Consider the following 24150-nt stretch of genomic DNA (forward strand, 5'->3'; position numbering starts at 1 on the left):
AATTCAAGAGTTTAGGCGAAACAATGAGCAGAGAGGGCGCTGCAAAATTCGACTGATTGTAGTCCTCCGGCATTCGTGTATTTCCGTCGTACAAAGGAGACGTTGCGTAAGAAGAAGAAGAAGAAAAAAAAAAAAAACAATACCAGGCACGGACAGCCCTTCACCTTCGTGTGTTGACTGTTTGCCTCAGCAGTGGTGCGATCACGGTCATGTATAGTTCGACGACGAAACGTCAGAACTCCTCGGAGCGAGCTAAATCAGCTGACGCGCTCGCAAAGTGAACTAGCGGAACTCGCCTCCACGCGGAAGTTAGGACAGCGGTGCCGAGCACTGAACGAACTTCGAGGGCTGTCGTCCAGTGCGCGACACGCGCCGTTTCCATGCGAGGGAACACGGCGACGTCACGAGAACGCGGCAAGCGAAAATGACCAGCTCACGTGGTGCCCGGCGAAGGCCCGCGCTGCTTTGCCGAATCGCCGGATCCACGGAGGCGCGCTCTCGTCGTCGTCGTTCGTGGACGAAGCCGTCGGAGCGGCTGTGCCTCTGAGGAGCCCGGCGGCGCGCGGCGCATGTGCAGCGCCCTCGGCGGCCCCGGGACGCGGACCCCGGCGGCAGCTGCGTGTGTGCGCACGTACTGCAGAAGAGAACCGAGGTGCCACTGGAGTGGCTTCCCGCCTGTCGCGGTGGGGCAGCATTCTGGCTGGAAGCCGCGCTTTTGTTGCCCGAGCAATTTGGGTGGTCTCGAGACCGACAATATTTCGGCGGCACTGACGGTGTCTGCATGGTGCGACGACGAAAGCACGAGGGGCACCTGTCCGAAAATAGCGGGGCACCTGTCCGCAAGTACCGCAAACTGGTTCAACTGGCGTGTAGGCCGAAACACTACTTTTCACATGAGTATAATCGGGACGGGGCTTTAGAAAGCAAGGGAGTGGGGTGGAATAAGTTAAGGGTGCTTAGCAGGGGGAAAGTTTGATAGCCTAGTTCTATACGTTGCGGTTGAGGAGTATTGCGCGATAAGATTGTGAAAAGATAAAGGACTAAATAGCGGGACGACGCTCCTGCGCTGTCCGAGGAAGTCACTGAGCTTTCAATTTCAGCTAACCCAGCGGCAGCTATTTTTCAGCAAGCGCACCTCTCCTCACAGTCCCAATTTGTCACCCATGGAGGAAAGAAAAAAGATGAAACACTGCGCTCGAAAGGTTTTCTGAGCTTGAACTGTACCAATAAAAATATGCGTCATTTGCCACGGAACCGCCAGTTTCTGAATTGTAGATGAGAAAGTTGCGTAATGACCGCCACCACCACCGCTGTTACGACGGTCAATGCCGATTAAAAACAAACAAAATTGTTGTGGTTTCTGTTCCCGAGGGCCATTGTGAGCGTAAATAAAACAGGATTCCCACCGTTTTCGGTAGACGTGCGTTATGTTTCGCTATGAAACGGAAAGAGGAAGAGAGGAGGACGGAGAGGCTTGCATTAAGGTTACGTCCTTTACGAGCACACACGAAGGAACAAAGCATAGCCATTGTAAAGGAGTCCGTGGCCCTGAAAGATATACTGGCGTACGTGTTAACAGTAACTCGACATGAGGTACCCCACGACACGCAAGCGGAAGACTATGACTGCTGTATAACAACGACCTCCCGCGTGAGCACGCTAACTTGGTGCGTAGTTCCCTCGGCGCCCAGTAGCCTTTCGTCTGTTCACTGCTTCATCTGCTCGAGTGATCCGAACAGGTCACCTGTTCGGTAAGTGACGTTTTCATGCGCACGGGGCCGAGAATTCTTGTGTCAGTGCCACTTCGATAGCGTTGCTTTGAGAAAAGATGGCCTTTCCATCAAAATGAGGCACGTAATGTGGGAAGAACGGCACACCCCTTAGCTTCCTGTGGCGTTAAAGTGCATTGTACCTGGTTTTATTTTGTTGCTTTGATCGCTTTTTTTTTGTCACCTTTCTTACTCTGCTCTGCGCTCTTAAATCAATCTGAATGATTGTGAGTCACAGCCGGTCTCTCACTGTCTTCGCTGTCTTGCACTGTTTGTTTTAAGTTTTGTCTTATCAATCAACCACCCTAAGCCGCCATCCTTTTCGCTGAGGATAATGTCGCTTGTGGTCGTGCTCTGAGTGACAAACCGACGTTGAATTCGAGAGGCGTGGGAGAAGGGGATATATTTAATTGGCGAAGTATACTAGCAAAGAAGCGAACACGTTCACCGAAGCCAAGGAAGCTTAGGGACATTGACGTGATTTGCATGTAGATGCGCGCCATTTTCATTGTTATATTTCTCAGGGAAGGCTGCAGAACTGAAGTGAATACAACACGTGACCGGTATAGGATCACTTAGTTGGTGGGGTTTAATATTCCAAAGCTGCACTGCGGGCTGTTAGACACGCAAAGGAACGCTCCTGATTAACTTTGAGCACTCGATAATTTTTAACTTCGCCTATGTGCAAATCGGCGATCGTTTTTGCATTACGACCACGTCAAAATGGGGACTCAAGGCCGCGATTCCATCATTTGACTTTGTGCTCAGCAACCGATCACCATGGACACTGAGCACGTCTTTGGTTTTATTCGGACACCGAACCTCAGCATATCGAGTTTGGGCCACGCACAGACCCAGCTGATAAAAAAAAAAAAATACTATACCTACTAAATAGAAAATAAAAAAAAACATCGCTCGTTTAATAGGCACTGATTTTAAGGCACATTGTACACAGGGTGCCCTATAGTTACTTTCTGAACCTATACCTAAAACATAAACCTGCAAAAATAAAGAAGGAACAAATGAAATGTGAGAAAGAACGTGGGATACGATTTTCGCAGGCTTTATGTAGCGAAGCGAAAGTTGGCAAACAAATTATAACCACCTTAAAGCCAGCGCAGCTGATAATGCGAAACATATGCGTCTCTCTGCGATGCATGCACGCGTCACTTTATTGTGGAAATTACGCGCTACGTCGCAAATATCTAATACTGGAAGCGGCCTCTTCTCTAACCCAGTATTAAAAAAAAAATTGTTATCTCTGTCTTCAGGAAAAATCCATGCACGCGTCCATCTCGGGCGCAAAGCTCTACATGGGCCCTGCGTCGGAGGGAATGACGTGTATGCGCTGACGCAATGTCGCGCGCTCGATTTACGATTTATTGCCCGCGTTGTCGTCGCTTGTTCTTTCGGGTGTCGCGCGCAAGCGCTTGGATTGACTCTCCGAGAAGCAGCGGCGAGAAATAGAGAGAGAGAGAGGATGGGTCAATCCAATTGTCGTGCCGAGCTTCCGCTGCAACGCGATACTCTTGTTTTCTTTTTTGTCCGCCTTCTTACTCACCCCGCATGTTCACTTGGCCCCATGTCACTCGCTCCCGCTTTCCCTCTATCTCGGAACTTGAGCCCGATCCCCCCATCGCAACGCGCAGTGTCCGCAGCGCGTCTCACTGCTGCCCCATCGATCGGCTTCGCAGCGCGCGCACGAGCGGAAGCCATCGCTGTGCATGTGGCGGGCGGGTTTCTTGGCAAAGTGCTGCTCTGAAAGAAGAAGAGCAGCATAATCTGGGGCCGCGCCGAGTTGGCAATGGTGCTCGCTGCTGGCTGGCCGGCCGAATCGATGGTCGCCCACCCGCGCCCCTTTATACCGCTGCCTCGAGGCGGCCCTACAACGCCGCGTTGCCCTGGGAAACACGAACAAACACCCTGCAAAAGGCTCTCTTCGCCAATAAGTGCGGCCTTGAACTTTTGCTTTGTCTCTTACTTCTTTTCTCCCCAGCCCGTACAGATGGGTGCCCTCTCTAATACGGCGCTCGCGCCTCCCTCCCACTGCTCTCTTTTTATGTTTCCGCTCTTAAAGCGCGAGCGGCCGGCGTCGGTCGAGTGAGTCGTTCGGGCCGTGTCGTGCCGCGGATGATGACCGAGAACAAGAAGGAGCGGCGCGCGCGGCCTGGTCCCCGTCTGCGGGAGTTCTTTTGTCTTTGGGCGTTGGTCCCGCTCGTATAGTGCCGCCCTTTCGTACCTGGGGGCTATCATTCACTTTGCGCTGGTACACATACGCTGGGGCGGTCAAAGTGAACCAGGTGCCACTCACTATGATCAGCGATTCTCATTATGCAGGTGTGGCTCTTTGGGACGTAAGATCGCTGCAGTCAATCAACGCGCTCGTAAAGATAGCTCCGCAGTCACTCCCACGGCAGCCTTCTTATTCACAACTACTAGCTTTCGGTCCCTTTTTTTTTCACTACTATATACGGCGTCGTGCCGTTGACGTCACAAGTAACCTCTTGCGATCACCGCTCGTTACCGTCGCGAGTTATGAAGCTCGGTCGGCGACGCTTTCCCTACGAATCACTCATCAATTATGTTTTAATTAAAATTATGTCCACCGGTAACGCAACAACGTTAGTCACAGATGTCTCGATTCATATGCGTGCTTGATTCCCGAATGCTTGGCATGCGCTACGCATACCCCAATCTCAGCACCAAACTTGCAGTCTTTTTTGCACGATTTCAAGACATTTTGGCCTGCGTCGCATTAGAACTGTAATGAGCTGTACATTGGCCGCCATTGAAGCCATAAGGCCTTGTTGCCGAACTGGCTGGGCTGCGAACTTCTCAGTGAACTATATGCATTCATTCAGACAAAATGAAACATGTTCGAAATAATATGCGGCAGGCCTCTCCACTACAACAAATTGTTAAATGACTGAATAATTATAACGTGAGGTGAAAGAAACTCAATTTTCTTAATAGCCATGGTGCAGCTACAAAACAAGACCAAGAACAAATAAACAGAGGTTTAGCAAAGCTTATGCATTAGGGCACGAAATTCCCCAAAGGCATCACCAAGTAAAGCCTAGCTTACGCAAAACAATACAAATGTGCGCTTGATATGAAACAGCTCAAGCTATATACCAGATACGAGGAAATGAAACTGGCACTAACGATAATTAAATGCAGAAAAATGAAACAAGACAGAACATAATTCTCTGCATATAGTGTCTGAATAGTTATAGACGAAATGTGGCTTTTATTTAAGCACATCATTAAGGCTATTGAAGCAAGTCACTTTCGACATCTCGATTTATCATGCAAGTAATATTCACCTATTCGTGTTATCCACCAGATGAGGGAACTGCATTAGCTGCCACACGCTTTATTTTATTATTTTCTTTAAAATATGGAACTGCAATTCAACAGAGACACAAAAATTCTCTTGTATTATAGAGCAGTTCCTCATTTGGCGGCTTTGGGGCGTGCCACCACTCACGATATAGTGACAGTTAAATTTCTTCTTTTTAGCGAATTCCAGGCAGACGATTCTTCAAAGCGTTTTCGTCGCCGTCCGGCGACCCTTTGCACCCAGGGAGGCCAACTTAGGAATGCATAGCTTTATTGGAACAAAGCAGGATACATTGACTAGCGGCGGCCGATTATCAGATCGCTCGCTTCCCCTACTTTCTCTCATGTCTACCCACTCTTTTAAATGCCCTTGCGAATTGGGGCGGTACCCTCATTTTACCTCTCCTCCCTCAATTTCTACCAATCAGTTCATGTACATGACATGTATTTTCAAAGCAGGTGGGACAGCCAACAATCCATACTGTGACCACCCCCAAAGTCAGGTTTTTGGAACACATAGCCCAACACTTAAATGAACTCCACATGACCCTCTTGCTCGAAGCTTACACACCTCGGTGCAGCCATGGTCCGTTGCGATGGCATGAACCGCGAACACTTAAACCGCTTCGCGGGCCCCTAACCCCGGACATGCTGCATAATCATACTCGCGCGAGGGACGTTGCTGCCAGGTCTCCCGTTACATAGGTATGTTCGACGGCGTAAACTGTGTATCTCTCACTCCGCAACGGGATTGCCGCCGCCGCCGGCAGTGCCTGTGTTTGTGTTAGCCCACAAGAACGCGCCTATATATACGCCGCTGAGCGACATGCGCGCGGTGAGGCGGCTGCTTGGCCTCTCATTACATACGCTCAGTGTCCGTAAGGTGTCCATATATGTTGGGCGCCGCAGTGGAAGTGTGCCATCCCTGTCTCGAAGAGCAGCGCTGTTCTAAGAACAAAAACTAGCGTAGTCTGCGAAAGAATAAACAACCTGTGCGAGTCATGCAGTGTCAGTGTCATGCATGCACGTGGCCCCCGGGCTTTAACGCGGTTGCGTTCAGTGCATGCAAGGCTGATTTGGTCAGCGAACTTAACTGTGACCAATAAGGTAACGGGACGATCACTGATTTCTTGATAGATTGAAACCCGCCGCGCTAGCCCATTGGCTATGGCGGGGCACTTCTGAGCTCGATGTCATGGGTTCCATCCCGGCCGCGGCGGCCGCATTTCGATGTGGGCGAAATGCGGAAACGCTTAGATTTAGGTGCACTGTTAAAGCGTCGGAATTATTTAAATAAAGACCTTGTAAAAAGCCGGAACTGGAATTAATTGACGACGTAGAAATGTCTGGATAAGCAATTGAACTACCCTGCATGGCGACCTTCTAGAGTGATGGTAATATTCCATGTGGTTCATATTTTATTCATGAGTGCAAGGACGCAGGCGCCCGCTTTTGGCTCTCAATGTTGTGTGCCCTCTCACGCTGTGAAATAAATGTCTTGTATGTAAGGTGCAGGCTGGCATATGTATATTTCGCATTTGCAGGTCCAATGAGTGTGAAACAAACTATCACGTATTACCTCAATATCTGAAGCCATTATTTATCGAAGGTATAATATATATATATATATATATATATATATATATATATATTGCCCAACTGAAGGGTCTTTACTGAGTTGGCGTTTGAGTTAGTTATAGCTCACAACTCCCGTTCGCTGTAAAACATATGTAGGTGCTCAGCAATACACGCTTCATTTGCACCAGCACTTGCACTACAATTTCGTCACTACACAGCTTCTGGCCGATGACGGAAGCAGACTGCGTAATTATGCGTACGGGTAACTTATGACATTCTTCAACTTGAGAGAATGCAGCATAAAAATGTAATCGCATGCAGTCATCTTTCAACTATCTTAGAATCACAGCAGAAAATCAAAGGTTGCTGGGAAGTAGGGAGAGGCATCAGAACGGTTTTTATATTCTTCATGAATTCTCCGGCCTCTGCACCTGCTAGGCTATAGACCACCCGAGCAGTAGGGTTATTCTATAGATACAGGCAAATACGGCTTTAAGCGACTGTAAGGTAGAGCATATCTCGTGGAATATTTCCCCCTCTTTTAACTTAATTTCTTTTATTATTCCGAAAACAGAAGAAAGCTCAGGGACATTATGACTTTTCAAGCTGATTATTATTACTGACTGGTTTGCTCCGAACGTGAAAATCCATTTTTTTTGTCGTTTAAATGTCACTGTATAAGATGCCAGAAGCAGCACCTCCGCGTACATGAACAAAGAAACAATCTTTTCATGTTTGAAAGGGTAAAAACTCCTTTTCTTCGCATAAACACAGAGCTATAAAGATTCAACGTCGTGTGGTGGGTTCCCATGTTGACGCTACATCCCGGATTTTCATGTGATTTCGTGACATTCGAAACGCACTTCATGGCTGCTTTTCATCGTCTGTGACGACACAGCGGCCTTTGTGAAATTAGTGCCAATTTTCTCGAAATCAGGTGGCAAGAATATGCCTAAACTTCCTTCATACAGATCCGCATGAATATACCGTCACATCCGGCGGTAAATACGTTACGTAACCGCTTCTTAGTTAATTTTGAGGAAGATTGAATGGAAGGTGCATTATAAATTATGCACAAGGGTTCACAGGAGGAATATACCGGTGAGACCATGCTTAAACGTTAAGATATACCATACGTATCCGCTTGGTCCGTCACATCTTTTCGAACGCTACGCACATTACGGTTTCAGGGGAACGAAGAGAAACGATGTGACAAGTTCGTCACCAAGTTAAGTGGTAACGAGGCAAATACGATGGTGGGGATAATGATGGTGACGCATATCAGGTCGCCTGCGAGCGAACGGCGTGAAAAAAAAAAAAGTGCAGTGCAAGCCCTTTGGTGACTCATTCAAGCGCTAGAAATTGCACCATTGTTGGGGTCAACGTGGCATTTCCAGTGTCACAGTGTCATTAGACATACCTAAGCGTTTACTTTGATCATATCGTTGGTATTAGGGTGAACAATCGATCCTCTCTTTCTTTCGATAATTGTGCCTCGCCTGGTTGCTTTCGTCAGGCCGCTTCATTATAATTATTTTATTTCGTTGTGCTCTCCCCAACGTGAAGCCGGTGTGTCAGGTCCATGGGCTGCCGAACTATTAGCGCGCTGAGGGAAATATTTGCTATTCTCCTTCGATGCACCTGTTCCAGGTACAACTAGTCACACTTTCTGCAGTTGAAACAAGGAAGGAGACTAAATGTAATCGTCACCGACACCCCGCGTGGTGCTCCGTGAAAAGACTACGCCGTCGTGGTCGGAACAAGTATACGACCCGATTAAAGGAAGTGATTGTTTCAATCGGCAGCAGGTGGTCTTTCCCCGTCATCCTTTACTCGAGAACACTTAGCATACAATGCCAGCTACGACGACCTTCCGGAAATCTGACTAAGACGTCTGCAAGAGATGAACGCTCTCACTACGCAGCTATAGTGCGGCTCGCGATTAGGACCGCGATATCTTCCACTCGTAATGGAGCTGCTGTCTCGAGACAGTTCCTGAGTTGGCCTGCCTTCCAGCCGGACGAGCTGAATCAGAGAGAAAGCAAGCACTTGGATTCGAGAGAAACGCGCCTCTTTCTGGCTGCCTTTTATCGGTGCGCCATCATCTTATCGTCGTCGTGGAACAACAAGCTTACGCGGGCGTAGTACTGTGGCTGATGCGTTTAATTCGCAGCTTCGTTATCAGTCTTTCACCACACTGAAGCGCCTTTCTCGACGGTGAGACCTCCGACCGGAAACCTTGACGAAACACGGGGCCGCCTTTATGGGACTCATAACACGTACGACTGCACTCCCTATACGTGTAAACACTGAGATCAGCTCAGCTCTGCTCTTGCCGTCGTTATCTATACGCACCGTGCTACGCGCAGGCTCACAGGCTCAAAGCACGAAAACTTGTGACATGTGCTTTCGCCGACATCTTACACGTGTATCAGCAATTATGCTTTACTTCTGAAGGTTCTCTCGTTCCGCACAATCTGTGGTTAAGCTTGACAGAGTCGAACCTGTTCAGAAAGAAATCTCGGCTTCAGCGTGATCTCAAATAATGAAATAGTGTTCAAGACCTGATTGGGACATTTTATAATGAGCTGCGGTGTGCGCGAGAGCGCTCTTCATGACTTTGCGGATGTCGTCTTGAATGTTTTCGCGCTGTAAGAAAACCTGAATACCAGGCTGCATAATAGCTTGGTATAGCATCCTTGTTGGTGCTGTATTCTGGGAATCAAAATTCAGGCAATTTACTCAAGTGGTGGCTATCCGCATTATTTGCCTGCGGCGCCGCCAAACGTGCGCGTGGGAAGCGATACTCATGAACCCGAACCTGGAGGTTCAACTTCGGTCCATCAAAGGAGCCGAGGATTTGGCTGTAAGCCATCGCCTGGTAGCCACCCCTCACTAAGGCAAATTAACGAAATAAAGTTGTTTCCTCCTCCGTATTCAGAGAGAGATAGAAAGAGGAATATAAGGAAGTCAGGGATGCTAACCAGTCAAGAGTCCGGTTGGCTACCCCACGCTGAGGGAATTCGGAAAACCTCTGTTCCGTATACGTGGTGTTCACGGCTGACACTCGTCACGGCTATACTCCCTTTGTCACGCCAATCGCTATCATAATTGACATAATTGCCGGGTGCCTGAAAGCTCCCACTTTGCAAACGCTCTTGCGTAAAATAAATTTTGTGAATACGGGCCCATGATTTTTTGTTGACGTACACGAAGGCAGAGAGCGAGACAGAAACGTTTATTTAAAAAAAATTAATAAAAGGCAATCCCTGAGGTGCTTACCTTGGGATGCCTAGATTTACCCTCGTATTCAGAAATGGCATGTTAACTTGAAGCCCATGCTTGACTTGATCTAAATGACGCCTGTCGTGAACGCGCCGAGAGAAACGCAATGGGTGTCTTGGGCACGTCCACGCCAGGCGTCATGCATTTCGATCAAGTCAAGCATGGGCTTCAAGTTAAGATGCATTTCTTAATACACGAGTAACTTGATTGCTTTCTCCTCCTCACCTACTAGAGCAAGCTGTCGTAGATGGCTTTCCGGTGGACAGGGGATCCCTCTTGGAAGGATCCCGTCGTTTAAGTTAACGACTGAGCTCTGTAGCCCAGCAAGGCAGGTGTATCGAATTGCGGATAGGCCAGGACACGTCAATAGGAGGTGGTGCGCTGTGGCTTGCTCACAAAAACAGAGTTCACAGTAATGGTTCAAAAAGTTTGATGCTGGGAATTCTTTGTATCTGTGTGTTTTCTCAAAAAGATAGGTATAGTACATTAGGCCAAATAAAAACAAGAGCTTGGCGGCGCAACCCACCACCCCGTTTCAACGGGGACGCTCATAGCATCCATCCATCCACCCGTGATGCACAGGTTGAAATGGAATAGAAGCTATATTTTGTAAACTTCACGGCTGTCCCGTATACTGAGAACTTATATGATTGTGACTTCGCTCGTGACTCATCTTCGCTTCGTAATCTCCTAACCCTATCGTCGTGGCTGAATAGTCCGCCGGTGAGTAATTTTTATTAATCGGCAACTTCATTTAGGCAATATACCAGCCCCACTTCCTTATACACGTGGAACGCACAATTCGCCAGAGTAGACATCCGCTGGACTGATTAGAATGAGATTGGTTGCATTCAAGCTGTTAAGTTAACTTGACCGACTGTTTAAAGAGGCATTTTCATTTAGCACCTCGTTTATTTTTGCTACAATGGTCGCAAATTGGCAAATAGAAAAAAAATGAAGTACCACATTTACAACTCTCTAACTGCAGCAAAAGTTGATAATGCAATTGTGTAAACCGTATTTATTCCAATGTTTGAAGTGGACAATTATGATTTATAACCTAACCGCAAAAGTTTAAAAGTAAGAAAAAAAAAACTGTCGCAGCCACTGCAATCGCCCTCTAATGGAATGCTTAAGCGAATCGGGCAAAGGAATCCTTACACTAGTCCGACCCAGGGATCGAGCAGGGCAAATAGAAACTTTTTGAGCAATATACATACCACTTACGAGACAACTTCTTACAGAATACGCGTCCGTTTGTTTTTGATGAGACATCGTGCTGATATCCAGGAAAAATTAGACTGTGTGATTCGTCCGTTCTGGCATTTATACGCATATGATTCAGCGTTGGTTGCAGGCTATTGCTTACCGCGTAGCGATTCGAAGCAGTTTCTTCCTCAAATACTGCAAGTTCTAATTTTAACTTTAATTGCCCATTCGAAGCAAGAGACCAGTGATACAAACGTCGGGAATTCGCACGCGACGTTCAGTATCCACTCGTGACAAAATCGGCGCCATTCTGTTGGATCATGTGCTGACTCATCACCTTGCTTCCGTGTAGGTCACCTGTCATAAGTCAGCAACCTTGAGGAAATAAGCGCTGTTATCGCGGGTGCCCTTGGAAAACAGGAGGTGGTAATGTAAAAGTAGTAGAGACATGACGTTTTTGACACATTTTTTAAAAAATGTTAGGTCAAGGTAAATAATGTTAAGTCAAGGTCAATCCTTCTAAATCATAGAAAAAGAATACTGGCAAGCGTCAGAGGGCCCTGGATAATTTAATATACCACTTGTTTCTACGAACCAGTTTTCAAAATTTCATTATTCACTTTCATTCATTTATTCGCGTTATTATTCTTTTTTATTCGTTCGTGACGTTTATATTACGAATTTATTTCTTTGTTTCTTGCTGTCGAACGTAGAGAAATGAAGTAGTCGAGGTACCCCTACCTAAATCTCTCCACAGCTCCGATTTGCAAGAGAGCACACCAGAACAGCGTTTCCTCATTGGCCCACGTTTGGGCAACGGTTATAGGGATGGGTGTGATAATGAGATGATCAGAGTGAAGATGGCCAATCACGGATGACACGTAAGAGCGAGTTTTGCGAGTACGGGCACAGGACATGTGTGCCGAACGAGCAGCCCAGGGAGAGTTAGGTACTGCCGTACCCAAAAGTTCTCCGCAAAAAGTTTAATATTTCAGCCGCATGCACATGGGTTCCCGCAATGTTGAATTCTGTGACTGGATTCACAAAACTTCTCTTATGACATTTTTTTATCATCACTACCCGCCGTGGTTGCTTATAGTGGCTATGGTGTTGGGCTGCTAAGCACGAGGTCGCGGGATCGAATCCCGGCCACGGCGGCCGCATTTCGATGGGGGCGAAATGCGAAAACACCCGTGTACTTAGATTTAGGTGCACGTTAAAGAACCCCAGGTGGTCCAAATTTCCGGAGTCCCCCACTACGGCGTGCCTCATAATCATATGGTGGTTTTGGCACGTAGAACTCCATAATTTTTTCTTTTATCAGCACTTCGGCGCCCGCCGCTCACGACAGCTATCAACGAGGTAACGAGGCGATAAGCGCGGCGACGGTAGACTGCACATACGTCAGACGACCTTTGAGAATCCGCGTCCTGATGCACGACCTGCACTCGTATACACATGAGACTAAAGCCGTGTTGTATGTTTTACTGGCTGCAGGCATAAGCTGCGCCGAAATTCGCTTTTTTTTTTTCCCGAAACCCATGCCTTAAACTTCAATTCCATAATAAATCGTAGGCTAACCGATGCCTGATACGAATTTAAAACACCCTGCTTTGGAAGAACTGTCCATGCATTTTTATCACAGTCTATGGCAGCACTGGTTACAAAACCCCATCATTTATCATCAGCCGCTCAAGAACTATGCTGCAGCGGTACCAAGACGATAAGAGGGGAGCAAATTGAAGATTAACTTCACGTTTAACCTAGATAAAACTTACCACGACACGACAGGCGTAGGGAATACTTAGTGACACGGAAGACGCTATATTGAAACATTAAGTAGAAAGTAATCGTGACGACCAATGTGTTTCGGTGGAGTGACTTCTGAAGAAATGATATTCAAAACTAGTCCGTTTTATTTTATTTTATTTCCTTTGGACATGTGGGGTTCTTCTTAGCTGAACGAATAAAACAGTCATAAAACTAATTAAACGAAAGTTCAGGGGAGAACTCAAATGTCGCTACATTGACAAGGAATGATAATTCTTAGTTTATATTTTTAGGCCTCTGGGGCCGAATTCCCAAAGCTGTTCTTTGGTAAGTTCGCTTTGTCATTGGTCAACCGCCTTCTTCTAATCATATGTCCACCATCAGGATTAGCTCAAGTTTTCACTTACGAGCAATTCTAGCATAATATGTTTTTACGAATACGGGCACTGATCCTAAGCTTAAACGAAGCTGTTTTTTTATTAAGATTCCAGGTGCCAGTAACCGTCAGTTTAAACAAAATGCAGTAAACGGTCGTCGTCCCAATTTGGTTAAAGGGAGACTTACCGTGATAGCAAGATTAGTGAACCGGCAAGGACGCAAGAGCGAAAGACACCGCATTAACAATTCCGGCACCAGCTCGACGTGACGCCATGGATTTCGACAGCGTCAACTCAGGTCTACTTAATTATTTGCCGGTAAACAAATAAACAAAATAAACCACTACATCTCATTCTAAAAGAACCGAAGACTCAGCCTATCAAGTTTGGAGAAATTTGCCCGAGCAAAAATTATCCACGTACCAAAAAATACTTTGAAATCCGTGACGTCACACTCACGTACGGGCGCACGGATTTCGCCGCGAAATTCAAGGAAAAGAACTTGGGCTTTTATTCTCGCCAATAATAAACTATTCCCCACCATATGAATGACAATACAGTTTTGAAATAGTACTTCACCAGACTAAACTGGAGGACCCCTCTTCAGTGCCTGCTTAAAGGAAGTTCAGTTCCTTCACAATTTCCTTGGTGGCAACAAACATTGCCACTGTGGGATTTCCGCTGCTGTACGCAGCGATGATGGGGAGTACAAAGCTCGGCAGCCTAGTATATACGCACGAAACTTGACAGATTTGGAACCTCTGGCTGCGCGGCTACCCTTGAACGCATGTTTAGCTAACTACGAGGGCCTTGTGATATTGTGCGAAGAATGGGAGTTGTTGTGCTACATTGTGAGCACAATGAGCAACACGAGAACAAGGTGAGAGCAGGAGCCAACATTTCGACAAGTGGACTTGTCTTCTTCAAGGTGACATATGCTCTCCTCGGCACAGTATACGTATAGGTAGGGTTCTTCTAAAGGGGAGAGAAGGTAAGGCGGGTGGGTGAGGTAACGAGCGAGAGTGTGTTGGCGGCGAGGGTGTAGAATTGAAAAGAAAAATAATGCGCTACTGATAGTCGGTGAAGGAATTTGAGGCAGCGCCGTGTATTAGCGAAAAAGATACCGCCCCCCCCCCCCCCCCCCCGTCTTCCAAGCCCCTTCCACGAAAAGAGGAAATTACAATGACACGTCAACCGGCCAACACACGGCGCTGCCTCAAATTCCTCTACCGACTATCAGTAGCGCATTATGTTTCTTTTCAATTCTACACCCTCACCGCCAACACACTCTCGCTCGTTACCTCACCCACCCGCCTTACCTTCTCTCCCCTTTAGAAGAACCCTACCTATATGTACTGTGCCGAGGAGAGCATATGTCACCTTGAAGAAGACAAGTACATTCATCGAAACGTTGGCTCCTGCTCTCACCTTGTTCTCGTGTTGCTCACCTTCTTGAATTTCCATCTCTCGCATCCAGTGTGAGCTCGGGATGATAACATTCCCGAGGCATCAGGGAGCGAAATGCGCGACGGCGTTGGCTATATGCGCGGATTTTCGAAGCTCGCGCGCACGCGAAATATATGAACTCCCGCCGACAAACAATGGCGTGCATCCACCAGGCGATCGAATTTAATCCTCGCACTCCACTCTAAGGCGTCCCTCGTCACATACTGTGCAGCTGGGACTTCAGACACCACATTTTTTTTTTTCAATCAAAATAGCAAAGTGCATGGGTGAGTTGGCAAAATGCAATAATTAGGGACTAAATAACGCGAGAAAAGAACACGGACGAAAGACGTACAGACAACACGGAGATGCAGCGCTGACCACTGATAACCAGGAATTGGGGTAGGGAAATGAGACTAGGGACAGAGATTCCCATAGCCAATTTGGAACGGGCTTTCGGTCACGAAAAAAAAAAAAAAACCGTGTCGCTCATGTGGGTTGTGGGACGTTACTGAAAGACAGGCGTGCAAACACGGACACACTTCTGGTGTCCGTGCCCCAGTCGCCTCGAGGCCTATGCGAACCATGTGCGAACCCTCCGTGCTCCCGTTCATGCCGTGCTGCTGTCATTCTCTGGAAGCGCGAACGCCTATGCCCATGCCGGGGGTGAATCAAGTGGCCGTGGGGTGACTCTACACTCGAGAGGTCGCCGCCTGACTCAGGTTAGAGTTGCAGCGCCGGCGTTCAACCGTTGCCCAGGCTACAGCATCGCGCGTGTTCGGTGATTACGCGCCGAGTAGGTACACACACACACACGACCCCAAAGTGAATCACATCGCAAGTGGAGGCACGGGCCGCGACGATGACTCTTGTCCGGCGGGACAGTAGCTACAGCGGCGACGCCATTATTGCAGGCTCCCCCCGACAAGGCGGGAAACGAATGTTTCGCACGGGGACACAGCTCGCGCGACACGGCCGCGCTATCGACGCCCTATCGTGGCCGCCGTCGTATATTTTCTGCGCTAATGCGCCTCTCTCGTTTTCCGTCTCTTGTTTCTTTGTCTCTGTTTCTTTCGTCGCTTCGTCAGTCTCTTACTGAACGCGCAGAAAATAAGAGGTAGCATGCAAGCTCGCACTCCGATGTGATGCCGTGGCCATTGGCACGTAATGCTTATTCGTAATTGATGTCGCTGCGTGCGCCTTTACAGTGGAACGTCGGGGATATTAATGACCGCCGTAGTGATTGAAGGTCGTCCGACCCACTCTTCGTCACTGGTCTAGCTGTGTGCTGTCACAACTTGTTCCAAGAGGTTCAGGAAGATCTTGCTCGTTCATTTTCGTGGCAACAGAACCGGTTCATGCACAAAGCAGTGCATGCGTATACGCTGCAACGGTTCGTAGGCACAGGCGCCTGCCAGTCACGTTAGCGAACATATATAACGAAGAAGGTTGACCAATGAGCAGCATGTTCAACCAACGACCAGCTTTGTGAATTGGGCCGTCGATTTGGCGAAAATCAATCACGTTATTCTTTCTTTATTTTTTTCTTCTACATTTTGAGTGTTACTTCGGTTCTGCCGTAATATAACTGCTAGTTGGATTTGAATTGCACCTATAGCTGCATTCAACTAGTTTCAGTGTACATTTTACTGCTGAAATCCAAACAACAGATGTCAAATCTGCTGACCAAGCTGCTTTTCTCTACATTTCATCTGTTGTCGAGGCACTTCCTGTTGATTGTGCATTGTTTCGTGCGCAGTCGCACACATTTACGTGACTAGCTATTTCGAAGGCCGGAGACAACTTGGTTTGAACATTGGCTGCCAGATCAGCAGGCAACCCCTCTTGAATCTACCGCTCTGCTTAGCAAGCTTTTCAGGCCACTTCGTTACTTAAAAATATTTTCAACTTTCTATTCACCCTTTCCCTTACCCCCAGTGTAGGGTAGCAAACAGGAAGTTCGTCTGGTTTACATCCCTGCCTTCCTCTCTTTTCTTTCTCTCTCTCCCGCTATTTGCCAGCTACTTGCTCAGCTGCGAAGCGAAGTCGCGACTTATCGCTAACTGCGGCCAGCCGTTCACATGCAAGAGCATCCATCTTCGCTGCCCATTTAAGTGAGAGGATACGCGTGGTACGACGCGAAGTCCGAGTCTGATAAATGGCTGCTCCGACCACTGGAATCACTTATAATCTACTGGAGGGTGTTGGAAATCTGTTGAATGAGGCTGTGGACGACGACTATAAACGAAACACCAGGTATACTTAACAATGACCCGTCTTAACCTTGTTCCAACACGTGTTGACCCGACGCGCATTAACCTCGAGCTACCAAAGTAAAACGAAGCCTGCGCCCGCGCCGCAGTGGCTCATTGACTTCCCCTGCTGAGCTCGAGGTCGCGGTTCGATTCCCGGCCACGATGGTCGCGTTCCGATAAAAGGGGCATGTAATAACGCAGTCTACTGAGCATTCAGTGCATGATGAAGAAACGCAGGTGCTCAAACTTAAGTCGGCGACTTCCACTGCGGCATTATAAACCCTAGACCCCACCAATGATGAATTAAAAACAAAAACTGAATGCGAAATCAATTTTTAGGCTTTCTTTTTTATTTTAATCCTAAATAGCGTTCAGTGGTTACAAGCACTTAAGACGTGCGTTAGTATTGTCTAAGGCCCATATTCGGAAAGCTCTTCATTCGTAAGTGCTCCTTGCCATTGGTCATCCGCCTTTCCTGGTGATTTGTCCAGCATCAGAATTGGCAGGAATTTTTTCTTACAATTTTAGCGTAAGAGATTTTCCTGAATGCCGGTCCAGATGTACACCGAAGGCACGCGAACTGACAGAAATATTTATCTTCAGCACCGGTTTAACCAGATGCTCAACTTTGTAAACAATGTTGCACGAAAGTTGCCACTACTAGCGGAAATCTGGTTGCCGTCATCTTCGGGCCAGATGTATAATAAAGCGCTAGTAGGTTCGCGGACGGACTCCCGTGAGCTGATTCTGCCAAGAAAGGCTCGGCAAGATGGAAACAAGGCTATAGGTGCACACTTCGCAGCCGCACTTCCTCACCGACGGAGTCACTCGGCTGAGCTGTTTTCCAGGCGAAATCTGAAACTGGTGCGTAGGCCGCCAGCTGCGGCTGACGCACTCTCTGTCTGGCGGGGCGTGCTTTATTGCAGACCAATGCCGCGATCCTTTGTTCAACCGAGTCAGTAAAGGGCTGTGTTTACAGGTCAGGATATTTCAAATAAACGGAGCAGGCTCGACGAACCGCGCGCCGTAAGCAAGCGGCTTGTCGCTTCGGATACTGCGCGCCCCGCCGCAAGCTCGCCTGCGCTTGCCGGATGCAATTGAGGAGCGCGAAACTGCTCCGACAGCCGCCGGTGCGCTTTGAAGAGGACGTGACATCCGATCGTGAAAGACGCTGAACACGAGCGAGCACAGGCCGGGCGTTCCTGACAGCGTAGTCAGCCCGTTACGAAAAAACCTTGTCTTTGAGCCTTGCCCGTGGAAGACGGTGTTGGGAGTCCCGAGACTTAATGAATGGCGAAGCGCAGCCCATATTCTGCCAACGCAAGTTGGCGGTTGCTTGAAGAATTGGTCATTCGAAAAGCGGGTCTCTGTGTCGAGATAGAGAGACAATGTGAGTGAGAGAGAGAGAGAGAGAAGTGATAAGAGAAAGACAGATAGCTTATCCAGGCCGAGCCCGGTTAGCTGCCCTCTAGAGGGGAAGTGGTAAAGGTGACTAAAAGATGAGTATAGAAGGAGAGTAGAAAAGTGCACAGTATGCACACCACACACATTTACAAGTGTTCATCGTTCTGTCAGTCGCAAGTCTACAAGTGGGCTACGAGAGATGTGTAGCAGAGTGATTGGGGTAATTTCTTCCTCCTGACGGTTCTCATCGAGCATCCGAGTCACACGCGTCAACGCAGGGATTCGTCCACCGCCGGCTAGTTATATGGTATAATAGAACCCGCGACCTCGTGCTTAGGCGGAGTGTCATATAACTGAACTATCGACGTGGAGAGTTACGTAAGCGCGTCCACCGGGGTAGAGGGAGAGTTGGAGGATCGAAGTTCTCATGGAGCATAAAGAGGCAGAAACTGTGCGTCTCACTGAAAATGCGACGATTGCTGCGTCTTTCTGTTTTATACGAGCTCTGTTTAATAACCTACGGCTCGCTACACTACACCGGAGACCCGAGATACGGGTGTGTAGAGATGTGAGAGAGGAAGGGAAGACTTGGAAGACTCGCCTCAACAATAAAGATGCTCACACACTTTAATCCATCTAAGCGATCTAACAACGATTTCAAAGCTACGGGAGTGAGCGAGTGTTCGAACATAGTCTAAGATACCATCTCAAAGCATGACGGTATGTCTCGGTGCACTAAAAAAAAAGGCACAATATATTGTCCGTGGTATCTTCGCAACTTCAGTCTTTTAATGCAGGCAGCAGTATCGTTCATTTCGTGCCTGGGAAGCCCTGAGGATTATCTCCTAGGACTTGCGTTCGTCCACCTAATATCGCTGCTGACGTTTTTTTTTTGTTTTTTTTTAAGGCTTGCGGGACAGTTACGTTGATTTCGCGAGCTTAACGAAATGCATTGAGCGTTGCTCTCATCACCACGTGCAAGCACGAAATTCTCTTTGTGTGTGTTGCCAGTCGTGATGGAATACCGTGACGCGTCTTCGTCCCCAATAAAAGTTCTACAAAAGCCTTGAACGGTCGAGTACGACTGTTTTCAACTTGACCAATAGGACAAGGGCATAGCAAAATGTTAAGTAGAGAGAGAGGGGGGTAGGAGCAAAGGTTCAGATTAATGTACCTGAAACTGACAGAAAAACACATAAAGAATTGCGTTTTGTGTTAATCTATCAAGCGCGGGACACGGATTTTCTTCACCCTATCCCGGGAGAAAGAAAACAAAAGGAAACAAAAGAAAATAATAGTAAGATGTTGGTTCGCGCTTTCAGTATGAAAGAGCAAGATAGAGAGAGAGAGGAAAGACAGAGAGGCTAATCAGAAGCGAGTTTCCGGTTTGCTACCCTTCACTGGGGTGGGGGATATAGGGGTTGGAAAGGGTGCAAAGAGAGAGAGAGAAAAAAACGAAAAAAAAAAAGAAAACCACAGGCATAGGTAACAAAAAAGGCGTTCCGATCACAGACGTTCACACAGGCCAGTCGATTTCAGGAAGCGCAGGAGCGCTGGCACGGCCTTCTGATGTGATGTTGCGTCGCTTCGATGTTGCAGAATTCTTTCTTCCGATAGAGGCTGGTCGTCCAACTGGTTCAGCACGACGGAAAGCGATTGTCTCTGCACATTGTATTGTGGGCACTGACAAAGAACATGACGAATCGTTTCCGCGTCCACACAATTGCCACATGCTGCACTGTCGGCCATCCCTATGCGGAACGCGTAAGCATTGGTGAACGCGACGCCCAACCATAGCCTACGCAGAAAGGTCGCATCTCTTTGGGGAAGTCTTGGTGGAAGTCGAAGGCTTAAGGTTGGATCCAAGGTGTATAATCAGCAACAATGTTGTTAAGGACAATTCTTAGATCGGGTCCACCCCCGGTTTCCCTATTCAAATTCATGTGAAACGCAGAAATGTTCTCATTAGACAGCCGCTAAACAAATTTGAACAAAGTTTGTTGAATGTAAGAGAGAAAACTAAGTTGTACCGATTATACAAAGCAGAATTTTGTTTCAGGGCATCAAGTGTTTACAAAATATTGCTCATAATTGGCAAGTACTGAAAAAAAAAGCATTGAAGCCCGCAGTTTACAAATACATTACTCTGCACCTAAAACAGACATCATAATTCTACATACTGTAGCATTGGCATATTTGTGGAACAAACGCGTTTGCCACCGGTAAATTTCATTCACGGCTACTGGCGCAGAAGCTGGCTCTTCTTCGAATGACCCCCAAGAGAGAGAGAGAGAGAGAAATAGAAGAGGGGAAAGGCAGGCAGGTTAACCAGACGCACGTCCGGTTTGCTACCCTGCACTGGGGGAAGGGGGTATAGGGATTAAAAGAGAGAGGAGATAGAGAACAGTTAAGCACACATTTGAAAAATTGCACCGCCAAGTCTACAGACGGTCGCCAAGACTTGTCAACTTGAGGTATCGTAACAACGCTTTCGTGGCTTTCTGTGCCATCGACGCATACGGCCATGGACCAAGGATCTTCATTTCCGAAAATGGTCTAGAGTCGAGCCGGTTCAATGCCGTCCGGAGAGTTTCACGCTCGACGTCGTACTGGGGACAGAGACATAAGACGTGTTCAACCGTTTCTCTGGTTCCACAAGAGTCAGAGTCGCACAGGGGCGTATCCCCCATTCCAATGCAGAACAAGTAGGGTTTTGTAAATGCCACCCCGAGCCAGAGGCGGCACAATGCTGTAGCCTCAGAGCGGGAAATGTTTGATGGCACTTGTAGGTTCAAAGATGGGTCTATTTTGTGAAGATGACACTTCGGGAGGTTAGGAGAAGACCAGTATTTGTGTGTCATAGCTTTAGCCACGATATGGAGATTTCCTGCAGCGTCGGTCCTGGCTAAAGGGATTGGGACTGGTCGGCCTTCCAGATGAGCAGACCGGGCGGCTTCGTCGGCGAGGTCATTACGAGCAATGCTGGTATGTCCAGGTAGCCACTGAAATATAATTTCATGCCCTTTAGCGATAGCTTGATGGTGGTCTTCTCTTATCTCATATACCAGCTGCTCATGAGTCCTGTGATAAAGGGCAAAATGCAGACATTGAAGTGCTGCCTTAGAATCGCAAAAGATGACCCATTTCTGAGGCGTTTCTTGTAGGAGGCATTTTACAGCAGCACGCAGCTCTGCCGCCCTTGATGTTGTCACGTGTGACAGTTTAAAGTTGATTGTGGTTTTCGTAGCCGGAATGACAACGGAACCTGAACAGCTGGCAGATGAGACCGAATCATCGGTATAGATGTGTATTCGACGTCCCCGTAGGTCTCATTCATTAATAACAGCGTCATCTGTTTCAGAGCTATTTTTGGGTGATTGCCCTTCTTCTTTACTCCCAGAATACTTAGGCGTACCTGAGCCTGTTGCAGGCACCACAAGGGGAATGAAGACCTTGCTGCTGGGGTGTATCCTGATGGAATACAATCTGAATTGGTGACGATAACTTTAGAAAACGTGGAACGGAGGTCTCTGCGAAGGCAAGAACGCCAAGTGATGATCGGGGACGCGGGAAAGATGACGGATATGCGCCCTGAGACAATCCACTGCAACGTATGTTTGGATCGGCTGATCTTTGGCGAGGACAATTGTTGCAGGTGTTGACGCGCAGCGAGGAAGTCCTAAGCAAGTGCGCAATGCTTGGCCCTGTAAGCTCTCCAACGAGCGAACATTTGAATAGCACGTATTGGACAACACTGAAAGGTTGTAGCGTAGATATCCTATAAAAATAGAGCTCTGTACAACTGGAGCATGGAGTGTACAGATATGCCCCATGTTTTCCCGCATATGAATCTTAGTACCTGGGCAATCGACGACAGTTTTTTCTTCAGGCACGTGCAATGAGGGCTCCAGGAAAGATTGCGATGGATTATTACACCTAAAAATCGATGAGTCTTTCCGTAGGCAATAGTGTGTCTATTAATAGACACTGGGTATGGTGTACTATAGGTATAAGTGTGAATGCAATCAATGCACATTTATCGGTTGATACAGTCAAGCCTTGTGCTTGAAGATATTGTTACGAGACTGCGCGCAATGGGACAAAGATGACGTTGACCATTTGGGTGAAGAAGACGACGATTGAAGAGATTGTCTTTCCGCCATCTTGGCAGTGCTACAGCTCGCTGTAGATATATTGTAAATATATTTTCAGTTATACCGTTTCCCGTGACAATATGTTGATGTAAGGTTGCTGCCCGCTGCAAGCGCGCGCGCACCTGAAGGCGAGTAACTGCAGAAGTCCAAAGGCAAATGCCATCAGCGTATATCGAGATGCAGATTGTTTTAGGTAAAACGTCAGCTAGTCCAATGAGTGTCACATTGAACAACGTCGGACTTAATACTCTTCCCTGAGGTACGCCGCAGTACGTGTAATGTTCAGCTGTGGGGCCGTCTTCTGTTTGCACAAAAAACGACCGGCGAGTTATGTAGTCGGATAACCAAAGAAGCATGTGGCCGCCCATTCCAATAGTCTCCAGGGGGGTGTCGATGGCATCATGTGCAGCATTGTCATACGCGCCTTTTACGTCGAGAAAGAGCGCAGCTGATATGCACTTACGCTGATCCCCAAAACAACCACGGCATCTTCGCACGTCACGGTGGTGTGGGACATTATCAGTTGAAGTTGTGTTCGTTTTGAAACTGAGTTTTTGATTTGATTTGGCCACATAAAGGCCCAGGAGCAGAATCAGTTTGCGCAATAGTATAGCTTTACGATTACGACGCGTCAGATGCGTGGAACTCTTCTTCCTTTGAATGGGCAGAAAGAATTCACGGTCCACTCTGAAGCTTTAGCCGAAAACCGCGCTGCTGCTGTTTTGCTGCTGCTATAGCCGTTGCGTGTGAACTTGCCTGTGCTGAATATATATATATATATATATATATATATATATATATATATATACCAGGTGGTTTGTTTTAGCTGCTCCAAATTAAAAGACAATGCCTATGGCAGATAGCACAATTTTCTCCATTTAGCTAAATTATTCGAAGATGCGGCTATTACTTCAGCGAGAAATCAACATGATTATTTGAATAATTACCATAATTACACCAATTAACATTTTAATTAATTACCTTGTAGCACATATCTAAATTTACGAGTTGTAGCAGGTGCGTTCGCAAGGCGTATCCAATCGGAACGAAATCTCAGAACTACACCATTCTCGAGGTGATAATTTTCAAAGGGTCCGACGAATGCATTGGCGTCCCACTTGACTTGTGCTTCAATGCATAAAACAGTGTTTTCTTTCAAAAAAAAAAAAGTAGTGGAACAACAATGCATTTTTACCACAAGTTTGACGGCGCATATCTCGAAACCACGGTCCATCCTCAGAATTCGTTTAGAGTCGATATCGCTTTCAAACTCACCAGCTACAATTGTTAGATTGAAATATCTGCCATATAATGCAATGAATTAAAAATGTTAATTCGTGTAATTACGTTAATTATTCAATTAAGAATTTCAATTTCTCGTAGAGGTAATGGCCGCCTCATCGAGTAATTTAAGCTCAAGGGTTAGAATTGTGCTATATATACATATAAGAGAAAGAAGAAGGGAAACCGAGGGGCTCACTTTTGTTAATCAGGACCACATAAAAGCCAACGATGCCAAGGAAAGCATCGGGGAAATTAGCTGTGGTCGAAATGCATGAGA

At 47.3% G+C, this 24150-nt stretch overlaps 1 protein-coding gene across 5 annotated transcripts in view; it reads right to left on the reverse strand.

Moving 5' to 3' along the window:
* Nucleotides 1-24150, reverse strand: part of LOC119436847 (uncharacterized) — a 245026-nt gene that overhangs the window by 118568 nt on the left and 102308 nt on the right. For 3 of the 5 annotated variants that reach the window (XM_049660021.1, XM_049660022.1, XM_049660023.1), the window contains exon 1: nt 438-710. The exons of the other annotated variants lie outside the window; for them this stretch is intronic. In XM_049660021.1, the coding sequence (XP_049515978.1) occupies nt 438-695 (258 nt within the window). In that variant the 5' untranslated portion in view covers nt 696-710. Of the gene's footprint in view, nt 1-437; nt 711-24150 lie in introns of those variants that run through there. 5 annotated transcript variants of the gene reach the window in all.

Source organism: Dermacentor silvarum, chromosome 1 (genome assembly GCF_013339745.2).
Source record: "Dermacentor silvarum isolate Dsil-2018 chromosome 1, BIME_Dsil_1.4, whole genome shotgun sequence".
Classification (NCBI taxonomy): Eukaryota; Metazoa; Arthropoda; class Arachnida; order Ixodida; family Ixodidae; genus Dermacentor; species Dermacentor silvarum.